General features: G+C 50.4%; 1 protein-coding gene across 2 annotated transcripts in view; it reads left to right on the top strand.

Moving 5' to 3' along the window:
* The window catches only part of CAMKV (CaM kinase like vesicle associated), a 51,628-nt gene that overhangs the window by 15,181 nt on the left and 20,737 nt on the right, over positions 1-15,710 (top strand). For both annotated transcript variants that reach the window (XM_032783068.2, XM_032783069.2), the window contains exon 2: positions 6,079-6,187. In XM_032783068.2, the coding sequence (XP_032638959.1) occupies positions 6,093-6,187 (95 nt within the window). In that variant the 5' untranslated portion in view covers positions 6,079-6,092. The remainder of the gene's footprint in view (positions 1-6,078; positions 6,188-15,710) is intronic.

The following is a 15,710-nucleotide window of genomic DNA, read 5'->3' as shown; positions in this document are numbered from 1 at the left end:
CCCCCCCCCCCCCCCCCCGTTAACAGGGTGTTTCAGACTGGCCTCGCGCCTTCCTCACAGACTTGCCTTTATCCTGCTTGTACAACTCCCATTTCCATAGCAACAGGCTCAGTGCCTGGTACCCAGAGAAGCGAGCTCTGCACTCCCTGCCCCCCAGCCTCCAGCTAATAGGTGTAGAGACCCCAGTCCAGCTCCTCTCAGTTCTTGGGCCTGTTGTGTGCAGGAGAGGGGGAAGTGAGAGCACAAAGGATCCCAACCCCTTGATTAGGGGTGTTCCCAGTGAGAGTCCCTGCCCCAGGGACACTCAGATTGTGCAGGGTGTGGAGTGGGTGCTGCCCCTGGGCTTTGTGTGTGCAGCCCTCTTGGGCTCTGCATAGCCATCCACAGGGCAGGGCTCAGGCATGCTGCCCCTAGGGCTTATACTGGGCAGGGCCCTCAGCAGAGCTGGGCTCGGGCATGCTGTTCATCTCAGCAACTTGGGCAGTGCAGCTCTGCAGGACAAAATGCCCCCCTATGATGTGATCCTGGGCATATGATCCTGCTGTGTTGTAGGCTGTTGCAATGGCTCTGCATGTAGGTGTTTACTGGCAGCCCTCTCATGGGGGGAACCAGGTGGAACCACAGTGTGTTGAGGGGTAGCAGAGAACTGGGGGGCTTGTGTCAGCACTGATCCCACTGCACTGCACTGGGGGGAGAAGTGCTGCGGGGAGGGAGGGGGCAGGTGGCTCTGCTGCGTGGGGCTCTCCCCTCAGGTGTGGCTGACCCATTGCTGGGCAGCAAGGGGTTGCTGTTTTCCAAAGCTGTAGTGTCCATACCACAGTCATTTTGGGTGATGGTGTGAATCCTGAACTCCCCCTGCTCATTGGATATGGGCTCCTCTGCCCTTCCTGGCCTGAGCTGCTATGCTGTGTGGCTGCTGACAGTGGCAAGTCCCACCCTAGCAGTAGCCACATTTCTGTGGCAAGGCAAAATGGTTCTTGTACAGAGAGGCTCAGTCCAGCCCCCTTGCTGATCTGCTGGGCTTTGCTGTTGGTTTCAACAGAAGCAGGAGGCAGCCCAAGCCTGGGGCCCTATCCCCCTCCTCACTCCCGTGGTGTGAGGTAGATAAGACTGGGTGGAGGGGATCAGGTTGACCATGGCTGGAGGCAGCCCTGGGGCAGCTGCAGCCCAGCAGTAACCCCTAGCTTGTGCCTCAGGCCCACAGGGCAAGGGCCCCCCGCCACCAATGCATCCAGGGCTCTGGGCCCCCAGCTGAGCAGTGCCCCCTCCTGAGGCTCTGGGCTGGGACTCACTGTGCCAGGAGCCTTAGGACCAGTCAGCCTGCAGGGCTGTCCCTGCCCTCCCCCCCCCCCCGAGTGCCTCCAGAGACCCATGGTGCCTGAAATCCCATTGTGTCTGTGCTGCACTGTTGGTCACTTCCCTGGAGTGCAGTCCTGGTCCACTGTGCCAGCTCTGGGGTCCTGACACAGCCTGGGCACAGCTAATGGAACAGCTCCCTCACCCAGTGCAGGCCACTGTGCCCATCCTTGAGCCAGTACTCGCCGTACAGCACCCAGCACCCATTCCAGGGGCTCAGGAATCGAGGCCTGGCCTTCCCTCTGGAGCTGCTCCCCTGTGCCCAATCCAGGGGTTCATGAATCCAGGTCCAGTTTGTATTATCCATATTTTAAATGACTAGTTCTTGGAGTTGGACAGTCAGAGGGAAACCATGGCCTAGATTTCAGAGTCCCTCTGGACTGCAGCCCCACTCCTGAGTTCTTTATGTAGCTCTGTCCCTCGCCCTGCCTGCCCCATGGTGGGGCTGGGGGCTGATCCCTCTCTATGCATCCTGAGCATGTCACTTGGATTGGGAGCATTGCAGGGCCAGGCTGGGTCTCCTGGTGTCTGTGCAGCACTTGGCTACATGGGGCCCAGATCCTGGCAGGGCTCTAGTCACTCCTGCAATGTGCATGTGTCAGGGTTCCTGCCCCCTGACTCTGAACTCGGGTACAGATGTGGAGACCCCCATGAAAGAGCCTCCTAAGCTGATATCTTACCAGCTTAGGTTAACTTTTTTTTCCAAGGCACAAATCCCTTTCCTTGTCCTTGGACTGGTATTGCTACCACCACCAAGTGATTGATTTACACAAAATATTCATGGAAGGGTCACTTGGAATCCCTGTTCCCCCTAAATATGCCCCCAAGCCCCTTCACCCCCTTTCCTGGGGAAGCTTGAGAATAATATACCAACCAGTTGCCTTAGCAATGTGAGCACAAACCAGACCCTTTGTCTTCAGGACACTGAAATCAATCAGGTTCTTTAAAAGAAGAACTTCATTATAAAGAAAACAGTAAAATAAATAAAAAATCACACCTACAACATCTGGATGGAAGGTAACTTTACAGGGTAATAAAAAGATTAAAACACAGAAGATTCCCCTCTGGGCTCAGCTTCACAGTTAGTTTTATTCCTGTTTTTCTATCTCTGTAGCAGTGGAAAATTCATACAAGCCAAAACAAAAGATAACCTAAAGCATTTCCTTGCCCTACTCACAGTTTCTGTGGTTTTAGATAGATTATTTCAGGTATATTTTCAGGAGACATTGTACCTGCTTGGCTCCTCCCTCCATCCAGAGAGAGAACAACACACTTTCAAATCTGGGGGGGGGAAGATATCTTCTTTCCTCATTGGTCCTTCTGCTTAGGTGCCAACTAGGTTATTTGAACTCCTTAACCCCTCACAGGTAAAACAAACCAGTACAGTGGCCAAGGAGGTATTTTATACTACTGCATACATAAAAGTTGCTACCCTTCCCTCTATATTCATGACAGCATGTGACACAGCAGGAGCTGTAGCCAGTGCCTGTATCCCAATCCCCCTGCAGTTCTGATCCCAGCCCAGCAGCAGCTCCTGGGCCCTCTGTGACACAGCCCTGCCCTGCCGTAGGGCACAGTGACACAGCCCTGCTGCAGGGCCCTGCTGTGGGGCACACTGGCACAGTCCAGCAGCAGGGCACTGTGCTGCAGTTTCACCCTAGGGACCAGAGGGAGTGGCCTGGAGATCCAGAGGCTGTGGAGATCCTGGGGAGAAGAACTGATCTGAATGTTTCAGTCCTGCCCCTTCTGGTTCTTTCCCCCTCGTCTGTCCCTCGTTAGCCAGAGTGTTGCTGGTTTTAATCCCACGTTCTCCCCAGTGTGCTTAAGGAACAGCATTGTGGGAGGGTGCCCCCTGTATGCTGAGTTACCTTCACAGACTCCTATGTGGGGCTGCTGGCACATGGTGAGCAGGGACACATGGCCAGCTGCTCCTTCAGCTGCAATTCCAGAGGGACTGCAGTCACCATAGGCCTTATAATAGAGCCAGGGGTGCATAAGCCCCCTGGTAGTTTGTGTGGGTGATGCATCCCCCTCTGCACCTCAGCCCCAGAGGATGTGAGTCAGACACAACCCCTGGCTCTTCAGCTCTGGTTGGGAGCTCCAGAGAATCCTCATTCAATCCCCCAAGGTAGAGCCCATCACGTTAAGTGGGGACTTGGTCCAGGTTTGAACCACAGCCCCTGAGATGGTTCCAGGCCCCCAGGTGGCAAGGCCCATCACAGCCAGAGCCATGGGTGCTGCCCTGGCCCATCATGCCCCCAGCCCCTGCTGATAGGTCATCTGCCATCTGGGCAACACAGGTGATTTAACTGGGGCCTGACAGAGTCCTGGCTTCATGGACCAGGCCCAGAGGGGGACCCCATAACACTGATGGAGGGTGCATAGCTGTGACCATGCACCTAGACACAGCATAGCTTCCCTTTTGGTTGCCATGGTGGCTGTTCCCTGTGAGCACTCATGGGTCTGGAGGGGGAGAGGGGATCTCCCTATGTGTCTTCAGAGGGGGATCTCACTGTGGGTCTGCAGGGAGAATCTCACTGTGGGTCTGTGGGGGGGATCTTGCTGGTGTCTGGAGGATCTCACTGTAGGTCTGCGAGGGGAGGGGGCTCTCGCTGTGGGTCATGGGGACGATCTTGCTGTGGGTCTGCGGGGGTGTGCTGCTCATCCCAATGGGAGGATATAAAGCTTGTTCAAATGACTGTATGGTATCATCTGCTGGAATCTGGCAGGGCCTGGTGGAGTTCATAAGGCAGAACCTCCATCTATAGCCCCTCTTCCTGCCCAGCACCTGCTGCAGGATTTGGGGGAGATCTTGGACTCAACTAGAGAAATGCTGCATGTGGGGGGTGGCCAGTAGCAGTTGGAGGTGGCACAATTACTGCCCATTTGCTTCAGTGGGATTTCTGCAGGCCCTGTCTGTGTAGCACCAGCCAGGATCAGTGATGGGAGGGCAGGCAGGGCCAAAAAACAGGGTTAGGGGGTGCTGAATCCACTGGGCTGGAGCCCCTTGACAGTACTGCTAGTGGGGCCTGGCATGCTCAGGAGGCCAAAATTCTAATCCAGGGCAGCTGGGGGATGGAGGGTGAGGGCAGTAGAGGGTAGCAAAGCCAGAGCGCATGGGACAGGGGATACTTCGGGGGTGTGGTATGGGTGGGAAGCTGAAAGGCCAGAGTGTGGGGGAGCAGCACTGTGCCTAAAGGGTGCCATAGAAGCTCGTGTGACCAACATTCAGAGAGCAGAGGCTCATGTTGCTGGATCTGCCTGGGACACGAGTCCCAGGGCTGAGAGTAGAACTGCAGCCACTGCCCCAAAGCTGCATTAATGCCCACTATTGGGGGGGGGGGGGTGGCAGTGTATGGTGCCCTTCCAGATCGCTGAGTGCAGCCAGCCTCAAAACCAGCACCAGCCCAGCCCAGCCCAGCCCTCACTTGGCAGCACTTTCTCCACCTCTGGCCCTGAGGAGGCAGCTTTCAGAACAGTCTGACTTTGTGTGTGGATTTTAGAGCTCTGGGAATGATCAGTCCTTAATGAAAAAGCTTTGTTCCTAAGTGAAAGAAGCCCTGTGACCCCCGCCCCCCCATACACACACAGATGGAACTGGCACAGCTGACAAGCTCAGAAATCTGCAGAGGGCAGGACTTGAACTTCCTGCCAACATGTAGGGGCTGAGCATGGCTGTCACCTGTTGCTGTGAGCTGCTCTGTGACTCTAGGGCAGCTGTGTCCTTTGCCCCCTGCCGACCAGCAGTCATCCGGCCTGCACTCCAACCACTCTCCTTGGCTCGTCCCCCAGGCATGAGCTGCCTGGGGTAATCTAACTATCACCCCACAACACATTGGAAATGTTGCTTTTCCAAGGGGCAGGAGGTGCCAGATGCCAGCTGTGATCAATACGAGGCAGGATCAGGGCAATAGTTTGAGCCCCAGGTGGGTGCAAAAAATGTTATAAAAATCCATAAACACTTTGCTGTAATGTGATAATTTCAGCCATGTCATAGGAACCCCGGGCTCAACTTTAGCCTGGATTTGGACCACCTGCCACAAGCGCTGCTGAGACACAGCACATTTCTAGGCAATCGGAGTTTGGATATGGATTTTTGAGCACTCAAAAAAATCAGTTGTTACGCAGTTAATTTAGTCTGAGCTTTAATGGTGCTAGCACCAAGAACAGGAAACTGAGTGCACGGTGCTGAGAGAGATCAACAATGCAGCAAAGTCTGACAAAATGGGAACAAAGAGGATCTCGGCTACCCACTTAGCTACTGGAGAAATGGAACCAAGATTAGGAAAACCATTTCTCAACATGTTTAGTCGCTTCATGGACTAGCTAAAGCATACACTGATCAGAGCGGCTGATCTTGCTAACACAGAGAAGTTAATTCAAGAAGTGACAGTAGCAGAGCCACTAAGTTACAGTGACCACACAACAGAATTAGATTTGACACCCTAAGCGGTGGGGAGGACATCAAAAGGTGACCTTGACGCTGAGCTTCAGACAGGGAAATGTCAATGAAATAAGGAGGCTAATGCAAAGGGAGTAAATCCTTAGCAGTGGAATGAATGCTACTTAAAAAACCTGAGACTCCATCCCTGCAGCCATGTGTGTCCCTGAACATGCCTAGAACCAGGAAGGCAAGGAGTAAAGCAACAGGGCCAAGTTGCAGGTTCACACAAAACTCCCTCAAAATATAGAAATCTAACTCTCTGCTTCTTTGCCTTCCAGCACCAGACCCGGCAATGCCGTTTGGCTGCGTCACCCTGGGAGACAAGAAAGATTACAACCAGCCATCCGAGGTGACTGACAGATATGACCTGGGACAGGTCATCAAAACGTGAGTCTGGACCGGATGCTACCCGCCCTCTCCCCCGCACCTCCTGCTGTGCTCTCTCTGTCGTTTACACTCTCCCATTCCTTCTGCAATGCGTGGGACATGGGTGGTATTCCTCTATAGCTCACCTAGATTGAGAGACTGGAATAGTAGATCTATAACAGTATCACTGGGGAGACAGAGGTGGTGGATTTACTAGGTGTAAAGGGGGCTAAAATGTAGGACCGGCTGTGCAGCTTACCAGCTCCTACTAACCCCACAGAGAAAGTCCAGGCAAAGAACGCACATTACAAAGCTTAAACTTGTTCTTTATAATAATTTTTAAAATACTAGCTGCCTATTTAATTTAAAAAACAGCAAAAAAAAATCCACCTCCCTTTCCATTTTTTATAAGGAGTCTTGAAGTTTAAATCTCCTCAGTGTAACAGATATGCTTGTTTTGATTTGCTTAGCTCTTGGAAGTCCAGGGGCTCTGGGCTGCTGGCCTTGTGCTCCCTAGGGACAGTTCTGTCTGCCATTAGGGAATTCCCCCCCCCCCCCCGAGAATCCCCTGTAACATTTTGGAACCCCCCCAGGGTTTACAAACCGCAGTTTGGGAACCGCTGCTCTAGGGGCCATCCCCTTGGAGTTCAGCACTGCAGATGACAACAGGGAGTCTGAGAATGCTGTATTAAACTTAATTGCACCACAATCCCCTTCTGATAACAAAAATTACTGGCTGACCCTGGGTGGGGACTGGAGCCCAAGCACCACTACTCTGGATGGAGTGGGGCCGGAGCCCAAGCCTGAGCCCCACCACCCCAGCCCTGCTGCCTCAGACTGAGTCCCTTGGACTTAAGCTTCAGTACCAGGCTGCAGTGAGTCTAATGCTGGCCCTGGCGACCCCATTAAAATGGGGTGAGGACCCACTTTGGAGTCCTGACCTGCAATATGACAACCATTGCAGCCTCTCTATAGTTAGTTACATTTAGAAGACAATAAATGAAGGGTGTAGCGGCCTTGGCCGGGGCTCAGCTCCTGGTTGCAGGGGCTGAGCGAATGTAGTCTGCAGTCCGAGTCCTTGGGCAGGGCCGGGCGGCAAACGAACAGTTTTTGGGGCTCTGGCCCTTTGGGGCAGGGCCAGGCAAGGGACAACTGGAGGCGATCGAGTTAAGTAAAGGAAGGGGGGAGTCTACCACCCTTAAGGGGTGGCAGGGGGAATGCAGGCCCTCCCACTCCACTGCGTTCCAGCCCGGGGCCCTAATAGCGGCTGTCGCCGCTAAGGCGGTCAGTGGGGATCCTGGCCCGAAACACACTGACTGGGTGAGCAGCAGGGTTCCCACCGAAACACACTGACCGGATGGTCAGTGGGGATCCTGGCCGATGCACACGACCATCGGCTCGGGGCCTTCTGCGGCCTGACTGTAGTCAGCCGCCCCCGGGCTGCTTCCAACCTCCCCCTCCCTGTGTACCTGCCCTTCGCCGGCGTCATCCAGGGGTTCCCAGATCATAGGTTCCTCAGCCGGCTCGGCGGCGGGAGGTCCGGTCCAGTCCTCGGGGTACCGGGGTCCCGGCGGTCCGGTCCAGTCCTCAGCGTCCCGGGGTTCGGGTGGTCCGGCCCAGTCCTCCCCAGGCCGAGTCCACTCCTCCGGGGTACCAGGGTCCAGGCGGGTCCGGATCCCACTTGACCTCGGCGTACGGGGCCAGGCGGTCCGACCAGTCCTCCGCAGGCGAGCATCCGAAGGCGCGGCCGCTGCTCTGGGTGTGGCCCCAGGGGAGTTCAGGCCAGGACCGCTCGGATACCGAGCGAGGGTAAGCTGGGCCAGCAGAGAGCTCCGGGCCCCCCCGTCTGCCTTCTCAGCAGCCTCCTTCATAACTGAGGGCTGGGACCGGTTTTTATACTTCCTGTCCCGCCCGCTACGTCTGGGGGCGGGAAAAAGGCAGAGGGGGCCTTGAACTTCCGGTCCCGCCCCTTGACTTCCTGGGGGCGGGGATAGGCGGCCCGGCCTCTGCCCGGGGCTGCAGGGTTCCTAGCCTATTCCCTGTCTCAGGAGCGTGGGGGAGGGGACCCCCCTCGCTACAAAGGGTTATTTGGATTTCTTTCCAATGGGAAGGGTAAGATATAAAATGGAGCTGGATTGAGGCTCTGCTGTGACTAGGATTTCACAGTGTGGTTATCAGAGAGCACAAGGTCTCTGTGTTACTAGAAATATAAGGAGAAACCCTCTCTCTCCTCAGCATTATTACCTGGAAGGTAACATCTAACTGTAACCAGCAGCTGCTAAATCTCTGTTGTAAAGTGTGAGGGTCCTGCATTGTTTGAGAGATTCAGCTGGCTTGCCATGGCAATACCCCTGCAGCATTAAAGAATTGCGGACTGACACGCAAACAAGTGGAACTTTGGGACAAGGAAGCTGATGGCATCGGGAAATAAACAAGGATGCTGAAAGACAGTGAGTGATTTGGAAGTTGTGCAACGCTCACCCAGTATCTTTGGTGACACGGCCAAAGGGAGAGGCAGAATTTCCACTCTTTGAGGGTGCTGGAGTTCCTGCCAAGGAGTCCCCAAGAGAGCCAGCAGTGAAATGAATGGGGTGTCTAGAACCGCTGTGATTTCAAGATTATCCTTCGCCATTGCTGCATGCAGATAAGTGTCCTTGGCCTCGAATGGAGGTTGTTTTTGCCTCGTTAGCCGATGAGAAGCATTTCTTCAGGACCGATCTCATTCAAGCCTACCTACAAATGGAGGCAGGAGGCAGTGCCGAGAAGACCCTCACAATTATCACACACAAGGGCTTATTTCAGTCTAACTGGCTGGTGTTTGCGATAATGGCCGCACCTGCTGTTTGGCAGGGAGCCCTGGAGCAGGTGCCATGGGGCACAGTTGGCACTCCATCTCATGAGGACGAGAGTGTGGGGCCCTCCCAAAGCACTGTGTGATGCTGGCTGAGCAAAGACTGACAGCAAACAGGGAGCAAATGGAACCTTTCCAAGATTCAGCTGCACGGTATGGACGCATATGACAGGAAGCCAGCTGCAGCGGAGTCAGTCAAGACACTGGACACAGCAGACCCTAGCAGGGGCTGACCAGTTGACAGCCCTTCACGACTGGTGGTGGGGTGAAGCTAGCTACTGCTTGACCCTGCCACAGCCTGTTCCTGCCCCAGGGCCAGCCCACAACATTTTGGCACCTGAGGTGGGAGCTCAAATGACGCCCCCTCGCTGGGCCAAAACTTTGAAAGGTCTCAATTCTGCCTTCTTCCTGTTCTTCTCCTCCTCATGGTACTGCTCTGCTACCTACCCCAATAAAGGAGAACTAACAACTTAAAATGCTGTGTTCAAAACTTTTAAGTAACGCTTACATTTGCTGTTCAGGCATCTGAAAGTTAATTTTTCTTGTCTGCACACTAAACACTGGCATTTTTATCTGTTTGAATAATCAAAGTGGTGCTTTCCGTGCCTTCTTGGTTGCAAAGATTTGTACTGCTTCCTGAAGGTCCACAGTTTATGCTCTATTGAGACGGCTGCAAGGCTGACCAGCTTCTCCTGTGTCATTGTGGAGCGTAGATGTGTTTTTATTAACTTCAGCTTGGAGAAGCTGCATTCTCCACTGGCAACAGTTACAGGAAGTGTTAGAAGTATGCACAGAGCAACAAAAGCGTTTGGAAAGAGGATGGTCATCTTATTTGTGCACACATATTCCAGAACAGCCTTTGGAGTTGATCCTGCTGAAATGTACGTTGAAAGGACTTTCAGTTCATCAGCTAAATCACTTGCATCAATACCGCACATGTCATCATGTGTCAGTACTGTCTCTAGTGCCCTGCATTGCTAGTGTAGGTCTTCTTCAGATATAGTGAGGAGTTTTGGAATATCATACAACATCCCAAATATACTGCTGCGTTCCTGGAGCTGCATGAAACAGTCTTTAACTGATTGCACAATCAATCTAGCCCCTGGTTAAAGAATTCAACTTTGAATTGTTGTTTGGGGTCTCTTATGGGATTATCCTGTGCCTCATAGTCAAAATGCCTTCTTCTTTAGTGACTCTTGTATTCTTGAATGGGTGGGAAAATAGCTTCAGTGTGAAGTTCCTCTGCCAACTTCTGTGCACTCTTCAGAACATTTTGAAATCCCTCATCTGACTAGTAAGACTGTAGGTCTGAATTTTCTTTGTCCAGTTGTTCCACTGCTCCAGATATATCAAGGTCAACACCTTGGAGTCTCTTGCTTACATTTATTTCAAACAGTATGTCATGCCACAACACTAAGCCATACAGAAATTTGAAGTTATGTATGTTTCTGGTGATTCCATTTCTCTCTGCCACTGTTCTCCCACAAACAGTTCCTGTCATAGCATTATCCTCCATAATGGCAACTATGGCATCATTTATCTTCCCAATTTGGTGTTTGATAGGCTTTATCTCCTCCACTTGACTTTCCCATCATGTAGCACTCGGTGGTTTCAGTATCAGAGAGGATGTTCCCAGATGTTTCTTCAAAATTTTGCCATTGATGAGTTGATGCACAGAAAAATACATAGATGCTTTGAATTACATTAAAAAAATCAGCAGCCTTACTAGAAGCTGTTGCTGCATCACTGACCACCAAGTTCAATGAATGAGAACTGCATGTCAGCTATTGCAATTCCCGTATCTTCCAGCTTTTTAAGAAGCACATTTGTCATACCAGTTCCTGTAATATCATCAATGTCAATAAATTCTAGAAAATGCTCTCTAACAGTCACCAGTGCAGGGACATTTTCTTATAAAACGCACCATTAAAGTCATTTGTGCCATATGGCTGATATCAGCTGTGCAGTCCAGAATAACAGAGTAATATCTTGCTAACTTCAGATCTGCCACAATCTTCTGTTTGACTTTTGTTGCCATTAACTGTATGATCTCATTTTGAATTGTTTTTCCAAGGAAGTGGTGTGTGTACATTTCTTGGGTGGTGACTCTTCTTAGATGCTCCTGGAGTACAGTATCAAACTCTGCCATCAGCGCCACAATTTTAAGGAAATTTCCACTGTTTGGCACATAGAGCTGGTCTGAAGTGCCATGCACTGCTAGGTTTTAGGTAGCAAGCATTCTCACATGGCAACGAGCCTTTTCAGAACATTTTGCCAGTAAAGAGACTCTGATGCAATCTTCTCTTGATGCTTATCTATGGTGGCCTTTTAACCTTAGTCTCATCTTAAGCTCTTTCCACCTACGGAATGCTCTCTGGTGATTTGCCTTCTCATGGCATGCCAGATTTCTAGCCAGATTTTTCCAGTCCTTTGTTCTTGTAGAACCCAATAGGGCTGGAACATTAGACTGGAAGAGTTTGCAACAAAAACAGTATGCAGCATTCTGGGTTTTTGAGTACTGTGATAAACTCAGGACTGACAGCTGCAAAGGTGAGGGGGGGGTAGAAAACAGTCTCAGAGGGTTAAAAGGCCCTCCTTCCTTACAACTGGGGAGGGGTAACTACAGGTCAATCAGGTTCAGCTGAGAAGGAGCTACCATAGACTCAATTAGGATCAGCTGAGAGGGAGTTACCTGAGGTTAAATTAGGATCAGCTGATTCCAACTAAGGGCTGCCTCAGTCCTTTTTAAACTCTCCCATTTTGGGAGGAGAAGGGAGAGAGGAGGAGTCCTGCTGCCAATAGGTCAGGAGTAGCAAGACAGCAAGCCTCTCCAGGAGGGGAGGCTGCATTCCCTCCCATAAGGGAGAAAAACAAGCTAAAAAGACTGGTGGAGAGAAGGAACGGACTTCCCCTGTGCCACCAAGAGGGACTATTTTACCCAAGCCTGTCTCGCCAAGGCGAAAAGCAGATGAGGCTGGTGAGCCCGACAAGGTGCCTTGTTACAGTACATAAGCCATGGCCTCTCCACATTGTCACCACTGGGGATTTCATGCCAATAATGTGTTGGATAGAAACTTCTATTTTCATTGTCTTTGGGGAACATGAAGTTTTTTGCTTGCTGCCAGGACTCCTTCTCCACTCTGAACTCTAGGGTACAGATTTGGGGACCTGCATGAAAGCCCCCTAAGCTTATTTCTACCAGTTTAGGTTAAAACCTCATACACTGCCACTACCAAGTGATTTTAACAAGAAACAGGGAAAGGACCACTTGGAGTTCCTCTTCCCCCAAAATATCCCCCCAAGTCCTTACACCCCCTTTCCTGGGGAGGCTTGAGGAATAATATCCTAACCAATTGGTTACAAAGTGATCAGAGACCCAAACCCCTGGGTCTTTGGACAATGGAAAAATCAGTCAGGCTCTTAAAAGAAGGATTTTATTAAAAAGAAAATGTAAAAATCATCTCTGTAAAATCAGGATGGAAAATAACTTCACAAGGTAATCGGATTCAAAGAACCCAGAGGAACCCCCTCTAGCCTTCGTTTCAAAGTTACAGCAAAACAGGGATAAACCTCCCTCTAGCAAACGGAACATTCACAAGTTGAGAAAACAAAGATAAACTAATACGCCTTGCCTGGCTGTTACTTAAAAGTTTGAAATATGAGAGACTTGTGCAGAAAGATTTGGAGAACATGGATTGATGTCTGGTCTCTCTTAATCCCAATCTCTTAATCCCACCGGGGGAAAAAAACAAACAAACAAACAAAAGCCTCTCCTTCCTCCCACCCCCCAAGATTTGAAAGTATCTTGTCCCCTTATTAGTCATTTGGGTTAGGTGTCAGCCAGGTTACCTGAGCTTCTTAACCCTTTGCAGGTAAAAGGATTTTGGTGCCTCTAGCCAGGAGGGATTTTATAGTATTGTATACAGGAGGGTTGTTACCCTTCCCTTTATAAAGAACAGGAGTACTTGTGGCACCTTAGAGACTAACAAATTTATTTGAGCATAAGCTTTCGTGGGATACAGCCCACTTCGGATGCATAGAATGGAACATATACTGGGGAGATATATATAAACATACAGAGAGCATGAAAAGGTGGGAGTTGTCTTAACAACTCTGAGAGGCCAATTAAGCAAGAGAAAAAAACTTTAGAAGTGATAATCAAGATAGCCCAGTACAGACAGTTTGATAAAAAGTGTGAGAATACTTACAAGGGGAGATAGATTCAATGTTTGTAATGGCTCAACCATTCCCAGTCCTTATTTAAGCCTAAATTGATTGTATCTAGTTTGCATATCAGTTCCAGCTCAGCAGTTTCTCACGGATACAAACTAACACGGCTGCTACTCTGAAACCTTCCCTTTTAGTTTGACACATGCTGTGGCCCATGCAGTACAAGGAAGTCCCTCAGGTCACTGCTCAAGTGGGTCCACAGTCCTGGATCATCTAGATGTAAGGAACTAAAATCAACAGCGGCTGTTTCTTGTGCCTCTACCACACCCTTCTGTGATCTACACTTTTCTTCACGAATGTGCATTTCATCCATTTGAGATGGAGATATGGATGCTGCAGTAGCTGCCAGGTCACCTGCACTCTCACTAACTGGAAGATCAGGCAACTCCTCACCACTCACATCCTCACTGGGGCCGGAAGGCTCACTGTGAACATTTGTGTCTATGTATCTCAGGAGAATTCCTTCCTGCTTAGATAGAAAAGCTTCCTTTGCCTTTTTCTTTTTCTGAATGTTGCCCCAGAGGGGTGTTTTCTTCTTTCACTCATGACTGCTGTTCTGTGCCAGCTATAGTGGCTCTCAACACTCAACAGAAGGGGACAAATAAGCAGGTCTGAGTCAGGGAAGATAACAGTATCTTAAGGGCCTAACTGGCTCCTGCTACTTCAGCTGACTGCTGTGTTCTCCTCAAGTGGGTTCAGGGAAGCAGCAGGAAACAGGAAGCTCCCTGAGAAACTGGTGTTAATCAGTCCAGGCTCCTGGGGGTGCTAGAGAGGCTCCTCCTCCTCTCTCTCTCCCTGCAGCTCCTCCTGCTTTCTGTCAACCCCTCTCACCTTTTCTCCTGCCTGCCTGTTATGTCTCTTGTGCCTTCCTTCCTCCAGCACAGCACTCCACCATCTCTGTGCATCTAGAGCAGAGAGAGTACATGTGCACCATCAGCAGACACAATTTTCTACACTCTGGGTCCTAGGGGCGCCCTCCCACAGTTTGGCACCTGAGGCAGCCGCCTCAGTTTGCCTCATGGTAAGGCCAGCCCCGTCCTGCCCTTCTCTGTATTTGACACCCCTGGCTCTGGCCTCCGGCTCCTCTCCCTGGTCACACCTCCAGCTCACCCATCAGCTTTGTTTTTTGGTTTCTGGACCCTGCCTCCAACCTATGTCTCTATTTTCAACCATGTCCCCAAGCATCCTGTGGTCCTAATTCTTCACGCCAGCCCATCTCCGCTCTAACCTCTAGGCTTGGCCACCCCTATGGCTCTGACCATAAGGCCCAATCACCCACCTTCTGGGCATGATCTTTACACAAAGCTGGTTTGCATAAATCACAAGACAAGTTTTAAGTAGGGCTGTTGATTAATTGCAGTTGACTCATGTGATAAACTCAAAAAAACTAACTGTGATTTTAAAAAAAGAATCACGATTAATCACAGTTTTAATTGCTCTGTTAAACAGAATACTAATTCAAATTTATTAAATATTTTGGATGTTTTTCTACATTTTCATAGATATTGTGTTGTAATTGAAATCAAAGTGTACATTTTTATTGTAAATATTTGCACTGTAAAAATGATAAAATAGTATTTTTCAGTTCACCTCCTTCAAGTACTATAGTGCAATCTCTTCGTAGCTTTTTTTTTTTAATCTTTTTTGGTTACATAACTGCGCTCAAAAACAAAACAATGTAAACCTTCGAAGCCTACAAATCCACTCAGCTCTACTTCTCTTTCAGCCAATCGCTAAGACAAGCAAGTTTGTTTACATTTACGGGGGATAATGCTGCTCTCTTATTTACAGTGTCCCCAGAAAGTGAGAATAGGCATTTGCATGGCACTTCTGTAGCTGGCATTTAAAGTGTCAGCTAAACATTTGTATGCCCCTTCATGTTTCAGCCACCATTCCAGAGGATATGTTCCATGCTGATGATGCTTATTAAAAAAATGTGTTAAATTTGTGATTGAAGTCCTTGCGGAAGAATTGTATGTCCCTTGCTCTGTTTTACCTGTGTTCTGCCATATATTTCATGTTATAGCAGTCTTGTACGATGACCCAGCTCGTTGTCAAGGCTGGGAGATTGTGAGTGACAACAGAACTTCGTTCACATCCAAAGAGTTTCAGTTGTTTGTCAAAAGAACAAACATGCCACATTAGCTCCTTCCCAGCCTGCCACAGACGGATTAGTGGAAAGGTTTCTTTAGACATTCTAGCAAGTAACCCATGCTATGGTCAGGGGTGAAAGTAAGTCAGGACACTTACTGCTACGGGGCCGGGGGGGCGGGCTCTGGCCCCTGGAAGGGGTGGGGCCTTGGGCAGAAAGGGTGGGGCTGGACGGGGTCAGCATCCCCCAACCAGCCCTTCCAGGCCACCTGGCCCATGCTGCCCTGGGCTCCCATGTTGATTTAAAAGGCCTAGGGCCAGCGGCGTCTGGAGCCCTGTGCCCTTTTAAATCACCAGCCCCAGGGCAACTGC

The sequence above is a fragment of the Chelonoidis abingdonii genome, chromosome 16 (genome assembly GCF_003597395.2).
Source record: "Chelonoidis abingdonii isolate Lonesome George chromosome 16, CheloAbing_2.0, whole genome shotgun sequence".
Taxonomy (NCBI): Eukaryota; Metazoa; Chordata; order Testudines; family Testudinidae; genus Chelonoidis; species Chelonoidis abingdonii.
The sequence above is the reverse complement of the archived record's forward strand: the minus strand, read 5'-3'. Positions and strand labels throughout refer to the sequence as shown.